This window comes from Macrotis lagotis, chromosome 7 (assembly GCF_037893015.1).
Source record: "Macrotis lagotis isolate mMagLag1 chromosome 7, bilby.v1.9.chrom.fasta, whole genome shotgun sequence".
NCBI lineage: Eukaryota > Metazoa > Chordata > Mammalia > Peramelemorphia > Peramelidae > Macrotis > Macrotis lagotis.
In genome coordinates, this window is record NC_133664.1 from 161,944,301 (window position 1) to 161,965,996 (window position 21,696).

Sequence of the window (21,696 nt, forward strand, 5' to 3'; positions counted from 1 at the left end):
ATACATTCATATGACTCTTCTGATCATTTCTATAATTTTTCCATTATAGGAGTGATTTTTCCCAAAGGATGTTATTATCATAATCTCTTTCTAACAAAATTCTATAAGGGAATTTTAAAGGACATTTTTATTCTTTTTATTTGGATAAATTCTCCTGTCAGTAATCACTTAGAGACAGACAATATCAAAAGTATTCATACCATCTAAGAATTACATAATATTCATTCCTAAATATAAGAATATGATTATGGAATAGAGGCTGGAATAATTCATACCCAAAAAAGAACATCCTACTTTAACATAAAATCAAAAAGTTTAGATTAATTATGACTTTCTAATTTACAAAGCTACTGGGTCTCAGGCAGTATTTGACTTGAATTCTGGTCTAATTTTAATTATAGAGCTTTATCTACTGCATCATCCAGCTGTCTCTGTTTAAAAGGTAATAATATACATTTAGGGAACTTTCCATTAGCATCACCATTAGAATTTCCATTAGTATCACCATTATCTCCTTTGTTTCTCAAAGAATTCACCATCTGATTCAAGATCTCTCTTGTCCACCCCCAATTCCAACTTGATAATCTAGGATCTCAATATATATGTTGAAATTTATTCCCTAAAATATCCTTATTTCCAAATTCTTCAAACTAGCCCCCCTTCCATGATCTACTCCATAATAAGGAGTAGGAATATAAAAGGTATAGTCACACACTGCCATCACTCATAATCATGCAATTTCTCTGCAATTCTTTTATTTAATTACATCATATATATGTGAGTAATATGTATTTTATATGTATATATACATATATATATATATCTTCCCTTCTCTTTCCATTCCAGTTCATCCTTTGCATATCAATTAAAGTGATTTTCCCCCCTAAAACCTAGGTCTGACCTTGTTCCTCCTCTAACTTAATAAAATCCAATATCCAATATCATTTCTTAACTCTAGGATAAATTCTGATATTTAAAGTTCTTGCAACATGTTTCTATGCTGTACTAAAAGTTGAAAGACAAATTAAAAATGGAAAAATAACTTTAAAATACAAAGTGACCTCCCAGGTGTCAAATTTATATGTGTGAAAATGTCTTTTTTTTCTTTTTATTTTGCATTTCTACCCATTTCCTCAGCTCCATTCAATCCATTGCATTGGTCAAAGAAAATTTCATTTTTTCCATATTTTAGATCACAAAGTATTGCTACCTGTAGTTAAATGAGAGAAACTGGAATTATGGCATTATTCAACTTATATCCCACATGAACTAAACCCATATTTTTCACTGAGCATATTTTTTCAGTGTTCTTCTGTTCTTGTGAAATACACGTTTCTTTCTCTTTTTCTTTCTGTTTACAACAACAGAAAAACATATTGTGAGACAACTGTGAATTTTGAAAACATTTTTGAACTTACACTCAGAGGGTCTTGGCTTATATTATTGATATTCAAAGACAGAATATGATCTTTGCTGCCCACATATATCCGGTCCTGATCTTCATCCATTAATAATATCCTATAGTCTAATGGATTGTGGGAAAGACTGTAATATTCTGAAGTCTTGGTTTCCCGCAGCTCTGAAACAATGAATAACAGAAATTAGTTTTGAAAATGTCTTAGATTTGTAATTTAACTTTTTATAATTTTAAAAAATGCCTTTATGTTCCACCTGGTAATGACAGAGCAGTTTGATACTTTAAGTAATTTTCATTTATGTTTTCTTTCATATACAAAATGAATTTCTCTGTTTGTTAAATTAGCAATTGTCTCTTATTTTAATGGTTGTCATTGCTTATTGCCTCAATGTATAAAGACTGAGCAATCATTAAAGACAATTGTTATTGTTTATGAAATCGTTTATGAAATGGTGACATACCTGGAAGAAAAATCTCTTAAGGCAATAGATATAGAGTAGGCAGGAAGCAAGACATTTTTTTTTTCTTGAGACTGATGGATAGAGTACTTAAAAGATGGGGAATCAGGAGATCATGGAAATTAAGTAACTATGTGGCCTTGGGCAAATATTTTTCCTTTCCTAGACCTTTTTCTTCAACTGTCAAATGAACAGACTAGACAGGATAGTCTCCAATTCCCCATCCTCCACCAGCATTCTATGATTTATTTTTAACAGAATCCTTTGAGCCACACAGGTATGTGAAATTCTTCATTCCATGATTATTTTTGGAACCAACAGTTAAAAATCAATTCCAGTAAAAAGCCTCATGCTTACTAATGGATAGATTGAGCAAAGGCAAGGGAGTGTCATTTGCTTCTGATCACCCTTATTATGCCTCATTCTTGACCAAAACTGACCTTAACCATTCTTGAGAGATCTTTTATTCTCACTTCAATATTCATCTGATCTTTAATCTCCACCATGGTGGTCACTATAGAGAGCTCTAACTAAACTGATGCATTATTCAATGGTTTAAACTGGGAGGAGGGATTGGTGGAAGGAAATCAGACATTTAATCATTAAACTTTATTATAAAATAAGTTAATGCACAACTTTAAAATAATCTTTTGTATCTAAAAGCAACATTAACAAAGATCCATAGTGATAAATAAACCAACAAGTGAACTGCTAACTCACATCTCATATGCAGAGACTCATGCTCATTTAACAACTTTCAGAATGAATAAGTGCCTTTGTAATTGACCTTTTGAAGATAATGAATGCACTGTGACAATAAAAAGGTCGATATTCATTATAGCTGATATGATTTGATTTTCTCTCTAGTCAAAATGCTTCTTGATAACATTAAAACCTCTAGTCAAAGGAATTCAGCAGCTCTTTTGTCTTTTTTAACCTGAGATTTGCAAATACCAGGAAGATGTCTGTTGCTCTAAGACTAAAATTTCAAAACATCTCTTTCAAAATTCTTTTGCTGAATTACAAATATTTCTCTTGAATTTTTCACTGCTTTCAGGTTTGAACTATAACTAAAGTTGAAAATTAAGAGGTTGCCTGTAAAGTGCTACAAACTACATCTGATAGTGAATACAAGAATGTTAAAAATAAAACAACCAATACCCATTTCATAAACTTAATAGGTGTCAGGTCCTGTATCTGTGCTAAGGATAAAAAAGATAAAGTAAAATCAACTTCTGACTTCAAGGATAGGTGATATGAACATATATGTGTGGATATATATATATATATATATATATATATATATATATTTAATAAATTTAAGGAATTTAAGGAGGGAAAGGACTGTTAACTGGGAACCAAAGAAGGTGACATTTAAATTTAGTCTTCATGACTAACAATTATCTACTTGTAAAACTAGCAAATATCTCTTATTTTAGTTATTATCATTGTTTCAATGTATAAGACTGATCATTAAACAAGTACAAATATTGTTTTTGAAATGATGAGGCACTGAAAAAAAACTATTAAGGGAACTGGTACAGAGCATTTTTAAGAGGTAGAAATGAAGACCAAGAAGAGCCAATACAAAGTCACAAAGATGGGAGAAGGAACATTTTGTGTCAAGAGCAATAAGACTTTCAGAATGATTAAACCACAGACTGTGTGGAGGAGAATAGTGCATAAGAAGCCCACATGGGAAGGGCATAATTGTAAAGAGCTTCAAATGGACCGGGTTTCAAATATACATTTAAAGACAAGATTTACCATTGGGCTTTACTCTTTGAAACATACTTACTTTCAAAATTAGACAGACTAGTTTGAAGAGATTTAAGGCAAGGAGAACAAATAGAAGGTATATTGTTAAAGCTAGGTGAGAGGTGATGAGGGCAGGATTGCAGCTACATGAATATAGAGAAGTTTTCTATATGTGTGCATACATATACAAACACACACACACACACATATAGGTATATATATACCCATCTAGATATGTGTATTATTTTATGTATTATAAATTGACATGCATATACACCTACATTGAGATTAATAAGTCCATTGTGTTTATATGTGCACACCTATACCCATACCTACATATACGTATGTATATACATAGATAGATAGATAGATAGATAGATAGATAGATAGATAGATGCATAACAGTTTATGTCCAGGATAGCTAGCTGGTACGGTGACCAGAATACTAGAACTGGAGTCAGGAAGACTTAACTACCCGAGCTCAAATCTGGCCGCAGACACTATCTGTGTGACTCTCAACAAGTCACTTAAATCCACTTGTCTCAATTTCCTCATTAATAAAATGAGTTGGTGAAAGAAACAGCAAATCATGACGGTATCTTTAACAAGAAAACCCCAAATGGGATCATCAAGAGTCAAACACAACTGAACAAAGAAATGCATATACACATATACATATATGCATACAAATATATATACATATATACACATGTACACACATTGCTTTGGGTCACACAAGTGCTAGATTTTTTAACTTTTAGCCAAGGATCACAAAATAACCTGAGAAAATATATTAAGCTATATTTCCCGTTATAAATGATACATACAATAAATTTAAATCAACACAAATAAATCTATGCATACCGCATCATCTGGTACTTTTTGTTACTGTTATATGTGCTTTCTAACTCTAGTACCTTAGTCTACATATGAAACTATCACTCTATTTTATTTTATTTTATTTTTTTAGGTTTTTGCAAGGCAATGGGGTTAAGTGGCTTGCCCAAGGCCACACAGCTAGGTAATTATTAAATGTTTGAGGCTGGATTTGAACTCAGGTACTCCTGACTCAGCCAGTGCTCTATCCACTGTGCCACCTAACCACCCCTGAAACTATGCCTCTAAAATATTTCCCTCTTCCCTAGTACTGTTTGGATCAATTACAACTAATTTAGGAACAAAGATTCTTAACCTTTTTAAGTGATTTCCTTTGGGAGGTGAATAAAATCTATTTACCTCTTTTCAGAGTAATGAGAATGAATAAAACAGACTACATTTGATTACAAAGGAACTTATTTTTATTAAATACAATGATAATAATAGATCACATTCCTCATATTAAGAAACCCTGTCCTAGAAAAATTATTTTAAGAAAAGATCCTTTAAAGTCCCTTCCAGATTTAAACCCTATTATCCAAAAATAAATATTTTTGACATTTCACTAACAAAGATATTAAGGAGGCAATAATAGTGGGAAAGACTGATTTAGGTATGTTCTCTGTCAAAATTTGTGTCTATTATCTTAAGAATTCACTTGTTGATTCACTTAAGAAGTAGCAAAATAGCAACTTAACTTACTTCCAAGTACAATCCAATTATTGTTCACACTCAAACAGCCATGGAAGTTTCATTTTTGGTTCTCCCTATGAAAGGGATATGGACCTCTCTTTCTCGTTTAAGAATGCAAGCAGTTTGAAGTTAGGTGCTGTATTGTTAGAGCGCAGAATAGAAGGTAATTAATTAATCATTCCTGATTGTATGAATACCTAAATGAAGAGATGCCTGAAGCTATTGCTACTGAACCATACAAAGAGGTAATGTCCATGTTTCATGTGATAAAGAGGTCCTCACAAAACTAGAATTAAAGGACATGGTAAAAGGAGCTGCTTTGGTTAACACACTCCTACTTGGATTCTCTGGCATGTCTATCACTATGTGGTCTAAGGTTTACATAAATGAAGTTAGTGAAGGATGAATGATTTGACTGTAAAGAAAATGAATGGTACAAGAGAAACAGCTTTACTATAAATAGTCCATTATGCACTTTGCTAATTTCTAACCAAGGCAAACCTTGCCGAATTTCACCAAACTATCTTGTTTAGATTGAAGAAGTAGTTAGTGGATACTGGTTTTTTTTAGGGGCCACACAACTAGGTAATTATTAAGTGTCTGAGGCCAGATTTGACCTCAGTTACTCCTGACTCCAGGGCCGGTGCTCTATCCACTACCCCACCTAGCTGCCCCCCTCCTTTTATTTTTGAAGAAAAACCTTCTGTTCTGTCCTTGTTATGGATTCAACTAAGATGATATATCATTAGAAAGGTGAAGGGTTATACAAAGAACAAAAAGGAGACTAGGCACTTGGAAAAATTTCTGAGTAAATTAAATTATTCTAAAAAGCAAAGACTTAGTGCTTGCTTCTTCCAAGAAATCTAAATTATTGTAGTGTCTCCAACATGGAAACATAGCAAAATACCTCTTGCCAAACTTCCCTAAGGGGAAATCCTCAGTTGAACAATTGTCTTACCTGAAGTTACAGGCACACTGACATTTCTTTTTGCTGTTCTTGATAATGTGCCCTTTAAGCTTGCTGAGATACAGGTTCCACCCACAACATGCTGAACCCCAACAAGTGAAGCATTTAGCCTTCAGCAATCAAAACATAGCTTTTAATATATTCCATCTGTATATGACGCCATAACTACATCCACTGAAGACTAATTTAAGTTCTCTGTATTCAATCTGTCAATGGGCTCTGTCTCAGATTTTCAGAGGTGACTAAGTCAATACCAATCTGACTCATTCACTCAAAAATTAGTTCTTTGGGCTATGATTATAAAGTCTTATTAACTTATATAAAGACTGTATAATACCAAAACTTTAAGGACACATTCTCTGCTTCAGAACTTCAAAAATTCTTCAGAAATGTCAAGAGAGAATAATGGGTATTATATTTTCATTTATCTATCCAATTAAAAGTCAATTCCAAGAGAGTTTTTTTTCTATTAGAAGTACATGCAAGGGGCAGCTAGGTGGGGTAGTGGATAAAGCACCATCCCTGGAGTCAGGAGTACCTGGGGTTCAAAAACGGTCTCAGACACTTAATAATTACCTAGTTGTGTGGCCTTGGGCAAGCCACTTAACCCCATTTGCCTTGCACAAACCTAAAAAAAAAAAAAAGAAGTACATGCAGTTACAGAAATAAGAGGAAATTTGTCCAGTCTGGTTAAATACATATTTTTTAAAGTTTATAAAACTTACTGCTTATTCTATTTAGCCAACATTTATTAAGTCTTTACTGTGTGCAAAGTATTATACTAGACATTTTATAGCATAAAAATATAGGATAGTTCCTGAACATATTAAAACATAAATTGATCTTCCATTCTATCATGAAATTTTAAAAAAACCTATCACTGAACTACTTTCCAAAACATGCAACATAAATTTCACACTGGCAAAATCATTGGTTTCAATCACATAACTTTTAGATTCAACAATAATGTTTCTGACTATCATTTTCTTGGCTGTATTTCATATTTCCTGAAGAATTAGACAATATCCTCTCTCTTAGAATTGCTCTTTCTGGGGTGGCAAGGTGGTGCAGTAGATAGAGCACAGGCCCTGCAGTCTGGAGTACCCGAGTTCAAATCCAACCTTGGACACTCAATAATTACCTAGCTGTGTGGCCTTGAGCAGGCCGCTTAAACCAATTTGTCTTGCAAACACCTAAAAAAAAAAAGAATTGCTCTTCCTCCATTCTTTTTCCTCTTCCTCTCTTCCAGCTTTTTGTGTCTTATTAACATCATCCACAATCTTTTTTTTTTTTTGAGGGAGGGTTGCTCTCAGAGGCACTCAAGATATTAAGACTACCAAGTGAGGAATGAAGACTAGAATGTTCCTTTAGGAAAAGCAGGCTGATCAGGCAAGGGCTGATGAACTGTAGCAGACTGACTGGCAGCCAGTATCACCTACCTATTTCCTAAGACAAACATGCAAAGAAATATGGGAAGACATAGAGAATGAGCACAATGCCAAATCCCACAGTAGGAAAATCAAAATCAATCAGTCTTAAAGAGGGGGTAGAAGACTCCAGGAACAGTAATAGTAATGATCAAGAATCTCATCTAGGCACTTTGCTAGGGAGAACAGTAGCCCATGGACAAGGAATTACAGGGAACTGATGTAACATCCAGTGCCTGTGATTCCTCAAGGTATAGGAAAACTGAGATTTCCTCTCTCTATTTCAAGAAGTAATTGGGGGAGCTGAGGGAGGAAGGGAATTAAAAAGTATGTTGAAGCACAAATGCCATTGAAGTAAACACCAGAATTTGGCATCCAATCAGTTGTAATAATACTTTCCATTTAGATATTGCTTTATGGATTATAGAGAAAACACTTTCTAAAAACCTTCTGGGATATTGTGGTGCTTGCATTATTATTCTCATTTTATACACTGGGGTTAAGAGAAATTAAATAACTTGCTTTGTGCTAAAAAATGGAAAAAGATAAGAGGAGAAAAGGAGGGGAAGGGGGGGAAGGATGAAAGCAATCCAGCACTGGGATTTGTCCAGACATGATCAATGAGAAAACAAAAGGGCAAGGGATTTGAGAGTAGAGTATGACTGCAAATTGAAGAGATTCTGAGATATTATGTTTCAGAGACCAGGAAGTCCAAACCGTATGACCTAGTGAAAGTCATTTAACTCTCAACTCTCTTTTGTTGTGAGATAACCAAGACTGCTTGAGCCTTTATTCCCCTGAGTCTATTAAGTCAAAAGAATGGTTTCATTACTTTTTTTTTAGGTTTTTGCAAGGCAAATGGGGTTAAGTGGCTTGCCCAAGGCCACACAGCTAGGTAATTATTAAGTGTCTGAGACCAGATTTGAACCCAGGTACTCCTGACTCCAAGGCCAGTGCTTTATCCACTACGCCACCTAGCCGCCCCATTTCATTACTTTTTAAGGAAAAGTTAACCTAACTTGCATAAGGGCAAGGAGATAGGACATTGCTCTCACCATCATGATGCTTAAACTATGTTTTCTAAAATTCTTAATTAAAAGGAACATTCTTTAAAAACCATAAAGCATCACTTAAATTGTTGCTAACAATATAGGTCTTTGAGTTTTGCCAAATATATATGAAAAGTATTGAAGGAAATAAAGTCAAATCTGTTCTGAGTCACAATTTTATCGCTAGATACAGGTCTAGAAATTGGATGAGAAAGGAATTCCAAATTCTATTTTTTTCTATGACATGTCTTTCTACCTAAAGAAAAGTAATATTTGCAGTCACAAAATCTTGCAGCTCATAAACCACAAAAAAAAATTGAACAATGGTTGATAATCATAGCCAGAATTAGGTTTCAAAACTAAAATCATTAAAGTATTTTGAGAAAAATGAATGGTCCTTCCTTCCTTAGGAAGCATCAATACAGCAATATAATTTTGAATAAAAAGCAAAATAAATTAGAAAATATAAAAAATAAAATTTCTTAACAGTAAGAAATTTATTTCTACCATTAGATTATGATTCCAGTAGTTCATCTGCTATTGCTCTCTCACAGTCAACAATAATAAACTATCATACTAGATGATTTTATTTATCAATTGCACACAGCTAGATAATTATTAAGTGTTTGAGACCGGATTTGAATCCAGGTACTCTTGACTCCAGGGCCGGTGCTTTATCCACTGTGCCACCTAGCAGCCCCTGTTTTTCCCTCTTTCAAGTGCTACTGGAAAGAGCTGGGGTGGGGGGAGGCAGGGAGAAAACATGAATTATAATACTTAAGATTATTAATTTTTTTTCTAATTTCAACTGTATTCACAAAGAAGTTGCTCATCCTACTATTCCCTGGTCCAATTTCTGTTTATAAAACAGAAGTTTGGCAGTTTAGCTATTCTTCAATGTTTTTTCGACATTACTGTTCTTGTACTCAAAACACCCATTCATTCTAGTTTACCTTCAGTTGCACTAAAAACTTCATCACCCTCCTCTTTGTTTGTGCCCTCAAATCTAGAACCTTCTCCCACATCATCTTCAATCCTTGGCATACCTGGATTCCTTCAAGTTTTATCTCTAGTTTGTTAGATGAGGTTTTCCTTGTTCCTCTTAGCTACTAACCCTTGTCTTTCAAGATTACCTTTGAGTAGGCTTTAAATTAGGGAAACTATAGAATGTCATGTTTGAAGTCAGAAATATTCATTTTCCAAAGTTCAAATCCAGATTCAGACAGTATCAGCTGTGTGAACCTTGGCAGGTCACTGAATGAACCCTGTTTGCTTCAGTTTCTTTATCTGTAAAATGAACTGGAGAAGGAAATGGCAAACTACTCCAATATCTGCCAAGATATTGGTTCACAAAAAGTTAGACATTACTAAAAAACAAAAATGCTTTAAATTTAAATATGTGTGTTTTATATGTATCAATATGTGTACCTATTATTCCTATGACCCCCTCCCACATATACACATTATCCTTCAATAAAGCAAATACTTTTATCTTGAGACTCCCAGCACCTACCTAGCACAGTTCCTGGTCTAAAGATAATAAGCATTTAACAAATGTTTGATTAATTAACCAAGTTCAAGGTTAAAACAAGCTATATTATTGAAGTTCTGAGGTCTTCAATAAAAATAGTAATGTAGCTGAGAAGGTATCCAAAGCCTAGAGAGATGCCCAGTCAAAGGAAACAGCACTCAGAGATGGGAACCCCAGGAGGAAATGATGTACCTTTCATATTAAAAACATAGAAACAAAAAGACCTAAAGTAACTTTTTTCTCTAACATATTACACCTCAGACTTCTTATCACTCTTGGAAATTCTTCTCTCTTCCATGACTGCCCTGAGGGTTCTGAAACAATATTTTAGCCAGCACAGTGAATTAAAATTATTATATGAGATTTTAAAGATCTTCCATCCTAATCCTCTTTTAATATTTCTAAAAACTTACATCCAAAAGTATCACAAGAAAAAAATTCTTAGTAGTTGACAAATATTTATTAAGCAGCTAAAATGTTCAAGGACACATAGATTCATGGAAAGGTAATTGGAAGATCCTTTACCTCTCCTGTCATTCTGAGAAAGTGATTTAATTTCTCCATCTCATTTTTTCTTTCTGTAAAATAAATATTCCAAAGATTTGTTGTTTTTTAAATCTATGTTCCTATAAAATGGAATATTTTTCAACCAAAAATATAATACTTATAATAAAACAATTCTGAATAAAGTATTATTCTACTCTGACATGAAGATAATATGCGTTGACATTCTATTGAACAGAGAATTTCTTTATGGTCTGTTATAATGTTGAGTTTGATAAATGCAACATTCTATTAAGTTAAGTGGTTTTTAATTGCTCCCTAGTAGTATACAAAAGAGTTGCTATAAAAATTCTCAGCCAAATGTTTTATTTATAAGTACATACTCATTGAGAAGTCATATTGCAGTGTGCTTAGTGAAATGCTGAATTTCACTGATGTAGATAGAAATGGACAATCACTGCTACACTGAGAAACAAAGTTATTCCAATGTCTTGGCAAAAAAATTTCCTCTCTAAATTTTTCCCCAAAGAGCTATATAAGACCACCCACAACTTTCAGACAGATGGACTATCTGGAATTTAGTAATTCGTAGCCCAAATAATTGACCCTCCCCCTTCAATTTATACATTCTTTGAGTCATTTTTACTTGAACACACTACAATAAACCTTGTAGATTGTATATTCTAATACCTCAAAACTATTCCAAAAATCAAAATTATATGCCAACTAGATAAATATATGGATCATTTTTGGAAGATTCACTTAATTTATCTAATCATTATTTGGGTCCATTTGATTTGTTTTGGGCATGCTACTATTCTTTTATCTAAAAAAACAGTTCTAAATTTTTTTATAAATAATAGTTGATGCATGTCATTAAATAATATAGGACATCTTTCTTTTTTCTTCCTCCTACTCTTCTTTCTCTCATTTGTCTAGTATGGATTGTGCACTACATTTAAATTTAAATCAAACAGGTTGGCATATATCTATCTATCTATCTATCTATATATATATATATATAGGTACACAACTCCCCTATTATTATTTTCAAAAGAGATAAAAGGATTGGGTATGTTTTCTGGTTAGGAGAAACCAAAGAAATTTTGTGCATGCTAAAACTTTGCAATATAAATTTAGGGTATTTCTTCTTTTCCTATGGTGAAATAGGAAACTTTTTCAATTATTATAATATTTATCCTTCTAAGAGAAAGCAAAATGATACTAAAGAAGTTGTTCAAGATGACATTTCCCTTTAGATTGGAATTAAGAAATTTATATATATATATATATGTATATATATACATATACATATATATACATACACATAATTGATACACATATGAATATAACTGTAACATCAATATATAATTTCTTTTTGCTTAAGTGGATTTTAATAGTCCCCTAGGAGCATAAGAGTCAGTATAAAAAGACTTAAAGGTTTCATTTGCATATACTTTCTTCATTAAGAGTAGTCTTTCCAAAATATCCCCTCCTCCCCAAATAATCATTTTAGAATTACACACAAACCTGCATCCACATGCGTAGTGTTGGAGGAAAAAAAAGCAGTACAGTATTATACCTTTCATGGAGAATATTTACATAGTTACTTTACAAAACACTGCATTCCTTAAAATAATCAGTTGGTTGGATAAGAGCCAGACTGCTGAGAAAGATGAATTTGAGCATCAGCAGAAAGAATTGGAGGTCTGTAACCCCCTCACAACTAAGCTGGACTAGAACACAGGGAGTATGACAGAAGACATGTCTGGTGGATTCCCAAGGGATGGAGCAGCCCATCTGGAGGTGCTTCTTCTGGACCCACCATTGAAGAGGTGGACTAAACACTTCAGAAGAAAGAGAATTTGACACAGTATTCCAAAAACTGAAGTACTCAAATTTGTAGGCAAGATAGTAGCAGTTCAAAAGTAACATTTAAGCTACTGCGTAAATTGGGACATTCAGAATACTTGAATGTATGTACAGGGAGAAAAATGAATGACACTGAATTTTAGCAGTACTATTTTGTCCTGGAGAATAAAATCTATTTAAAATTATCACCATAAAAAATTACTGCAGTCTTTGTAAAAAATAATACCTTTATGTCAAAGACTACTTTTCTTTCCTGGAAAAAATAAAAAGTCTTTGAGGAGAATAGGTAGTTAAGAATGGTACCTCCTAAAAGATCAAACTTTGCTCTTTAGAGAGATGATTATATATTTTTTTTTCAAAGAAGAGAGGGGAAATTTGCATTTAGATAGCTAGATAGCTAGATAAATAATAGTTAGATGGCAGTTTGATGCTAGATGCCAAATAGTTAATGTTAGATAAGTTGATAGACAAATCATGATAAAGTTTCAAAAAGTATAATAGATTTTACTAAAGAAAAATCACAGGTCTACCATATTTTGAAGGATATTGTTTCAGGCTATTGGTATAAAATTTAATCTATTTGATTGAAGTAAGCTAAATAAAATATACAGCACTATTACGGTTCATTATTTCAGGCATGGTACAATGGGGAAAAAAAGGTGGCATTTGGAGCTATATATAAAGAAAAGCATTAAGACCAGGTTTATTGGACAATGGAATAAGGGGGAAAATACATTGAAAATAGATATTGAGGACAGTTAGTGAAGAACTTCGCTGCACAAATAAAGAGTTTATATTTGATTTGAGAAGTAAGAGGGAGAAATTGGCCTTTACTGAAGTTGAAAATGTCCACTACACATTTCGAGTCTATAGTTCCTGAGAGAGGCTAGAGATTATATATATAATATATATATATATATATTATATATATATATATATATATGTATGTATGTATGTATATCCAACCTTTGGACATAGTTTTTAGGGTATATTCACAGATAGGAGGAATGACACAGAAGATAAGTTAACCAAAGAACAAATGGTTAGCCAGGTAAGAAGAGAACAGAATCACTGCTCCACACACACACAAAGCAATTTGTTTTTTCCCATTTCCTTTGACTTACTCTCACTGTAAAAACCTAAATATTTGCCAATATTAATCATAGTTTAAGGACTTCTGTCACAGGCTATTCCCTGGAACTGAGCACAAAACTTGCATAATATAACTCAGCCCTACAAGAGACCACTGATAATATCACTCAAACCTACTTTAATACTGTTCTTCTATTCTCCAATCACATTTCACAGCAACACATATATTGCTTCACTGAAGAATTTCTACTGCTTCTTTTATACAACTTTAAAATGCCATAGAAAATATCATTTTGCAGCTAAACTTCTGAAGTTAGAAATAAGCACTTCTACTTTCTCCCACTATGAGTGGACAACAATTGAATGATCAACCATAATTGCCACCAATGAATAAAAATGTCATAAGGTTATCCAGTCTTTTATTATTTTTTGCTAACTTTTTAACTTTCAGATAGAATTTTAACCATGAAGATAATAAATACAAACTGTTGTTGTTGTTGTTGTTGTTGTTATTTAATTGTTTGTCAGTCAGTTCAACTCTTCGTGACCCCATTTGAAGTCTCTTGGTAAAAAAAATTGGAGTGGTTTCTCCAGCTTATTTAACAGATGAGGAAACTGAAACAAACAAGGTGAAGTGACTTGTTCAGGGTCTCAAAGAAAGAATTTATCTGACACCAGATTTGAACTTAGAAAGCAGAATCTTTCTGACTACGGACCAGACTGTGCCACTTAGGTGCCTCCAAACACAATCTCTAAATAATAGTAAAAAACATAAACAATGCTGCCACTCTGCTGAATAGAAAAAGAAAAGACAAATTTCTAATATTGTGATATTTCTATAAATTTAAAATTGCAAAAACTACAAAGATCACTAACTGCCAGAGTCCTTATTGTTTTGATATTTTATGAAGAATTTTAATTAGAATTTTGCTATGTCAAGGCTAGGAAAAATTCAAAGTTTTTTTAAAGTACATTTTCCTAAATTCAGGTTTCCATTAATAGCAACAGACAGATGCAACCTTTAAATATGGGCAATCCATTAGCTTAGAGAGCTCCCATGATGAGAACACATTCACCAATGTGTATAGTAAACCCTCCATAATTTAGATGATAAATCCTAGAGAAAGCTGTCCAAAAGAGAAGTGACCTTTCAAGCATCATATATTAAGTGTCAGAGCATCCCTTTCCTCAAGAAGCATGCCTTTTTATTGGCAGAAACAACAATGAAATGATAATAGTTAACATTTTAGATGATTCCATGACTACCACACTGTTCTCTGTGTTTAACTAAAATCTTAGAGTTAGAAATAAAAAGGATCAGCTTTGATTCACAGTTGAGGAATTGAGATCCTGAGGTTAAGTGACTGGCCTAGCCATAAGGTTATTACCAGAGAAGAGACTTAAACTCAGGTCACAACTACATATATATATATATATATTATATATATTATATATGTATATGCATATGTATATATATATGTATGTATGTATATATACCATTCATTCTTAAAAAGGATAAGCATATGCTGAGTGAGATGAGCAAAACTAGAATATTGTACACCTAACAGAAACATAGGGGTGATGATCAATCTTTGGTTTTGTTTTTTGAGTTGTTTTTTTTTGGCTAGGCAGTGGGGTTAAGTGACTTGCCCATTGTCACACAGCTAAGTAATTATTAAGTGTCTGAGGTTGGGATTTGAACTCAGGTACTCCTGACTCCAAGGCCAGTGCTCTATCCACTGCACCATCTAGCCACCCCATGATGATCAATCTTAATGGACTTGTTCATTCCATCAGTGCAACAATCAGGCACAATTTTGGGGTATATGCAATGGAAAATACCATCTGTATCCAGAAAAAGAACTGTGGAGTTTGAACAAAGACCAAAGACTATTACCTTTAATTCAGAAATAAAATGTTATCTTATTATATAATTTTGCTATCTCTTATACTTTATTTTTCATCCTTAAGGATATGATTTCTTTCTTATCACATTCAACTTAGATCAATGTATACCATGGAAACAATGAAAAGACTAACAGACTGCCTTCTGTGGGGGTGGGGGGGGAGGGAAGCAAGATTAGGGGAAAAATTGTAAAATTCAAAATAAATAAATAAATAACTTTTTTAAAAAGGATAATCATAGAGCTACGATTCAATTTTTTTTACACCAGAATATCAAAGCAAGAAAAAAATCATAACCTACCAACAATTAGTTTAGTCTTTATGAGAAGAACAAGCCGTCCACAAATTATACCTGTTTCAGTGGTCCACTTTACTAAGGGCTATGGGAAGCTAAGAAAATGAATAAGATATAATCCCTATTATTAAACTTCCTTGCAATTCAAAGGACATTTACACAAAAAAGAAAGATAGAAATAGTAATATAATGAGATCTGTGTCTATAAAATCAATTTATTGACTATTATGACTTCATTGAATAGGGAACTCTTAGCTAAGAAAACCCTCTCTTTTAGTGTAGATGACATCTATCTTCCCATTCTTTTCAGAGAGCTATCTACAACACAGAGACTAGTTGCCCATAAACACAACTGCTAGTATATGTGCAAAGCAATATTGAAACACAGGTCTTGACACTGAAGTCATCTTTCTATCTACTAAGCCAGGGTCAGCAAATAGTACTAGGTTGAAATTTAGATGAGAAATGTCTAACCAAATTAATACAAACATAAAAATGTTAATTTTTAATTTTCTAAGTTAATACACAGCTCCCAGGCATTGGTTTCTGATTGAGTTTGACACCACTAACTTAGATAAGCTATTCTCTGTAAAAAACTTGATTTGAAATTAAAGACTGAGGTCAAGTCCTGATTCCCTTGTCTATAAAATCCTAAGAATGAGGTTTTGATTGACCCTTGAAAGAAGAATAGGATTTGCATAAGTTGACAACACTAGAGAAGTCAATGAGGTAAGAGAAATAACACAATAAAAGTGTCAGAGTAAAAAAAAGCATGGTTGTCATATACTAGTAGGCCAATCTGTTTAGAGTGGTTTCATTTAGGGGAGTAAAAGGAATTTAGCTAATGTCATGGGAAGATTAGATCCTCATACAGTCCAATAGCTTAATACAAAGAAATCTATGGTCATAGGCCATAAATATGGTCAGTTCTCTCAATTCTACTCAAGCACTAGCAGCTGTGAAAGTATTATTAGTTCAGGACAATCCATTATCATTACTGGCACATTTACTTAATGTATATTTACTACTGGACCTAGTCTCCTTTTTATGAAAAAAGAGAACACAGCTATATAAAGAAATATAGATACATACATAAACATATACACAGACACACACACATATATGTTTATTATTAGCAGGACAATATACAATATACAATACAATATACAAACCCTAAAAAGTGATCTAAAAATTAAAGTATTCAGATGATTTTGATTCCTCTCAGAAATTCTCCTACTTTCATGTCTTTTTATCCTTTCTGAAGGTAAGTATGCACCTTTCTGCAGAGTGACTGCTGGTCTTAATGAAGTCACCTTTTATCCAACATCAGTAATAAAATAAGATTTTGAATTAGAGGCAGGAAAATTCCTTCATCAGACCCATCCCTTTGTTCTATGAGAGCACTCCCTGTGGACATTCCAGGAAATATTTTATATATAGGCAAAATTGATATTACTTTTTTAGTAGTAGCTTAGTCTTTGACATTACTGATGTTGCTGGTTTAGAATACATATGTATCCTCTTGGAACATCGCTGGTGTTACTTATTTTTCACTGGTTTTTAAGAAAAGGGAATTCGTTTATCAAATCCTTTCAGAAAAAAATAAATTCTTTTTCTCTAAAATTCTAATGTAGAAAAATCAAATTGCCTGTGTAATCAAAGACTTCACTTTAGCTTGTAACAATTCTCATAATAACCAATGACAGATACAGTTATTAAATAATTGTGACATCACAAACTGCTTTGATTTGAAAATCAGTGGAGACATTTTTACACAATTAGCTAAACTATATTATGTACACTCCCTCCCCTTCCCCCCAAAAAACAACTTTCAAAGAAAAGGACTTAAGTGTTTGTTTCATATCTTTTCACTAATGTTTTGACAATCTTTTTTTTTTTTTGATAAGACAATGGAGTTAAGCGACTTATGCAAAGTCACATAGTTGGGTATTTATTAAGTGTGTGAGGTTGGATTTGAACTCAGGTCCTCGTAATATCAGGGCCAGTGCTCCACCTAGCTGCCCCTCAGTCTGTTTTTGTCCCTATTTATTGCTGGATTGATCAAGCAATGTGGAACATAATATATATGAGGCATCATCATGCTAGTTTCCAAGGACACAAAGATCAAAACAAAACCATTCCTTTCCTCAAGAAGTTTACATTTTATTGGTAGAAACAACAACCATCTAATGATAATAGTTAGCATTTCATTTAGTATATGCCAAAAGTGTAGTAAGTAATTATCATCTCATTTGATAAGCAGTTAGATGGCACAGTGGATAGAGTGCCAGTACTGGTATCAGGAAGATTCAAGTTCAAATCTGTCTTCAGACATTTACTGGTGGGGAAACTCTTGGGTAAATCACATAACTTTTGTTAGACTCATTCTTGTCATATATCAGGTGAGGATAATATCTATTTTCCAAATTTTGTAGTTAGAGACAAGTAAAAACATGGGTACATACAAGTAAATACAAAATATATACTAAGTAAATTATGGGTAATTTGGGAGAGGAGTAATAGGAGAAAAACAAGAAAAGCCTCAGGGCAATGAATTTTGGGAGTGGAGAATAACCTGTCCAGTTGTGAAAATGGGAGGTGAAATAGGAACACACATACTCAAATAAGGTAACAATGAAAATGGTATGAGAATTACCAGTCCCATGATTGAACCCTACTATAATACTCCCATCATTACTAAATTGACAGAAGTATAAAGTGATGAGATCTAACCAAAAAAAAGCTGTTTATTATCCCTTCTAACTTCACAGTTTAATGAGTTGATGACCTTAAGTATTCCTGGGCATTCCCATGAGAACATGTGGAATCACCTCTCCAATTTTTTTAATAGCTTTCTTGGAAGTCTGAGTAATACAAATAATATCCTCAAATATTAAAATCTGTTTTATTTGTAGACTTATGGTAAAACTTTTTGTATACTATTTTTGGAAAATTTTCTAATGTATAAGGTGTTTTCTATTTGTAATGTTTGTTTCCAAAGGCATTCTGTCCTGTTATTTGAACCTTTGGCTCACTTCTCTAGATAATGGAATGTAGACTTAGAAAAGATATTTAAATATTATATAATTCCATCCCCCTAATTTTATAAATGAAGAAACAAAAAGTTCAAGAGATCAATTTAACCTTCTCAAGATCAAATAAGGATACTAGTTCTGGAAGGCCTCGTGAAAATGTAAAGACTTTGCTTGTAGCCTAGACAATTGATTATATCTTTATCATCTGAGGACCACCCAAAATTCAGAGAAGCTCATTACCTAAAGGCTGGACAGTAGATGATGAATCCCTCCCCCCAAAACTCCTAAAATATGCAAAGATTAAGATTCCACATTAGAGTAGGGAATATATATACTGATGAAATTGAAATCTTCCATGTCGAACATCATCATTATCAATATCCTTTTTAAAAGACAGAGTCTTGGCAATAGTACCTAAAGCATATATGATAATTCTAGTCTCAACATTTCTAAGCATGGTAGAAATGCTTAGAACAATATCATCATTTTGAAGTTTCCTTCTTTCACCAGAACACTAGAGAATAACTACAAAAGTTATATACCCAATTCAAAGGAGTATAATAGTCCAACATTTCAGAATTAGACATATAGAATTGAGCAAATTGATTTTAAAACCCCAGAATGCTATGGAAATGTGGATTATCACTGAAAAGTCATCTGGACTGTTTTTGAAACAAAAGCCAACATCTCTACCCTCAACCCTTTCTCAATACCTGTTAAATTCTCACAAGCCATTGGATAATAGAATTGGGAAGTAAAATTATAAATTAGAGTGTCATTTTGAAAGTCTCTACCAATTGGCATTGGGTGCAAATAATTTCATTATGCACATTGTGGTGAATAGATGAATAAAATTTCAAATTAAAATGTTCTTTTATTTTTATTTGAAATATAACACATAGAGAGTGCTTAAACTATAAAGTCTTGCCTTTAAATATCATAACCAAAATAAAAATTTATTTTTTCTTTTGAGATAGGTTCTATGAATTTATTGGTGTAGAGTAACTTCTAGGGTAAGACCTCCTCAATAATAACAGGTAGCATTTATGTTGGAACTTGAAGGTTTTTTTTTTAAGCATATTATCCCATTTGAGTCCACAGCTACTCTAGGAAGAAGACATTATTATCTCCATCCTACAGACTAGGAAAATGAGGACCAAATTGATTTATAACTCCCTTAAAGGCAAACAAATGGTAAAGGATTACAACCCCAAGGCAGGCACACTTTCCATCACACCACACTGTTTATATTACTGCATAACTTTACAAAGGTAGTAGGAAGAACAAAGAGATGAAGTGACTTGTTCAGTTTGTGTTGCATTCAGGACTTGAACTCAATCTTTCCTGACTTGAAACTCTTGAACACATTATAACTAATTTGAATAATGAAGGTTTTAATGCCTGTAAACAATCTTTAAACGTTTTCAATTGGTGGGCAGCTAAGCGATGCAATGGATAGAGCATGGGCCCTGGAGTCAGGAGGACCTGAGTTCAAATCCGACCTCAGACACTTAATAATTACCAAGCTATGTAACCTTGGGTAAACCACTTAACCCCATTACCTTGCAAAGAAAAAACTTAAAAAAAGTTTTCAATTTGGGGAATGTTAATTTATAAGAAATGTCATAAATTATATCCATATAATATATATATATATATATATATATCATAAGATATATTTTTTTAAAAACTGCTTTTTATCATTAGGTAAAGGAGGTATAGTGCCTGGTACATGGTTGATACTAGATAAATGATTGTTTGATTAATTTAACTCACATTTTATTTCATATTAATTAAAATAGTACCATTAATTTTACAGGAATTAAAAAACCTGTGTATTTTTATTCATGGTTGAATAAACATGAATAAGCATGAGATAAAAACATTTGGTAAAGGTATATAATTGAATTCCATTATTTACCAGAACTAAGTAAAATAGTTTACAAAAGCATGTTCCTATTGCAGAGGTTTTTTTTCTCTAGAATCTTATTGGTTTAGTGTATTTTTCTTAATATACCCAAGACTTCCCAACAATATATTGGATTTTATCTAAAGACAAAGTTCATACACTTGACCTGGACTTCAGCATTTTTTTAATGCCCTGGAGATATCCCTTTGAAAACTATGAGAGGTATGTTTGGATCAGGTTCACTAGAACTCAGAGTCAAATATTTTCCTTTTCTTTTAAATTTGATCTTTTTTTAAAGTAAAAATTCCTAACTCTCTGACCAATTTAGTAAATAGGGCTTATGGGACCTACTATAGTTGGTTACTTCATGTATTTTTCAAAAAATGTATATTGCTATCTTTTGTTTTAAAAATCACCTACATTTCCCAAAGCATTTTTCCTCCCCTTTCTTATTCCAATAGAGACATGTTTCATAATGAAGATAAAAAAGAATTACAAAAAATACAGCAACATTAACCAGAACAAAGAAAAAGTCTGACATTATCTATAGTGATCCATACCCATGATCCTCTACATTGGCAAAGAGTAAGGAAGAGAGGTATCTTCTCAAATCTCTTCACTGCAGCCAAGTTAGGTACTTGATACACTTTCTAAGCTATTTTTACTTAGTGTGCGCTGAGGGCCAGGTCTGATTCAGACCAGTCTGGGGCCTCGAGGTCTGAGTTAGAACAAAATAATAAAGAAGAATGCTTAGCAACATAGAATACCTAACAACCAAAGAAGGTCTACTTAATTATGGCATAGTAAGGATACTCAAAAACTATACAACACAATGTCCTCTTTCCCTGCTTTACTTCAATTCTTGCTGGGTCAACAGTGCAGCTTATGACTTCTCCTATCATCATGAG

At 32.9% G+C, this 21,696-nt stretch overlaps 1 protein-coding gene across 2 annotated transcripts in view; it reads right to left on the reverse strand.

Moving 5' to 3' along the window:
- The window catches only part of SEMA3C (semaphorin 3C), a 182,384-nt gene that overhangs the window by 96,201 nt on the left and 64,487 nt on the right, over positions 1 to 21,696 (reverse strand). For both annotated transcript variants that reach the window (XM_074194035.1, XM_074194034.1), the window contains one exon: positions 1,419 to 1,579. In XM_074194035.1, coding sequence (XP_074050136.1) covers positions 1,419 to 1,579 — 161 coding nt within the window. The remainder of the gene's footprint in view (positions 1 to 1,418; positions 1,580 to 21,696) is intronic.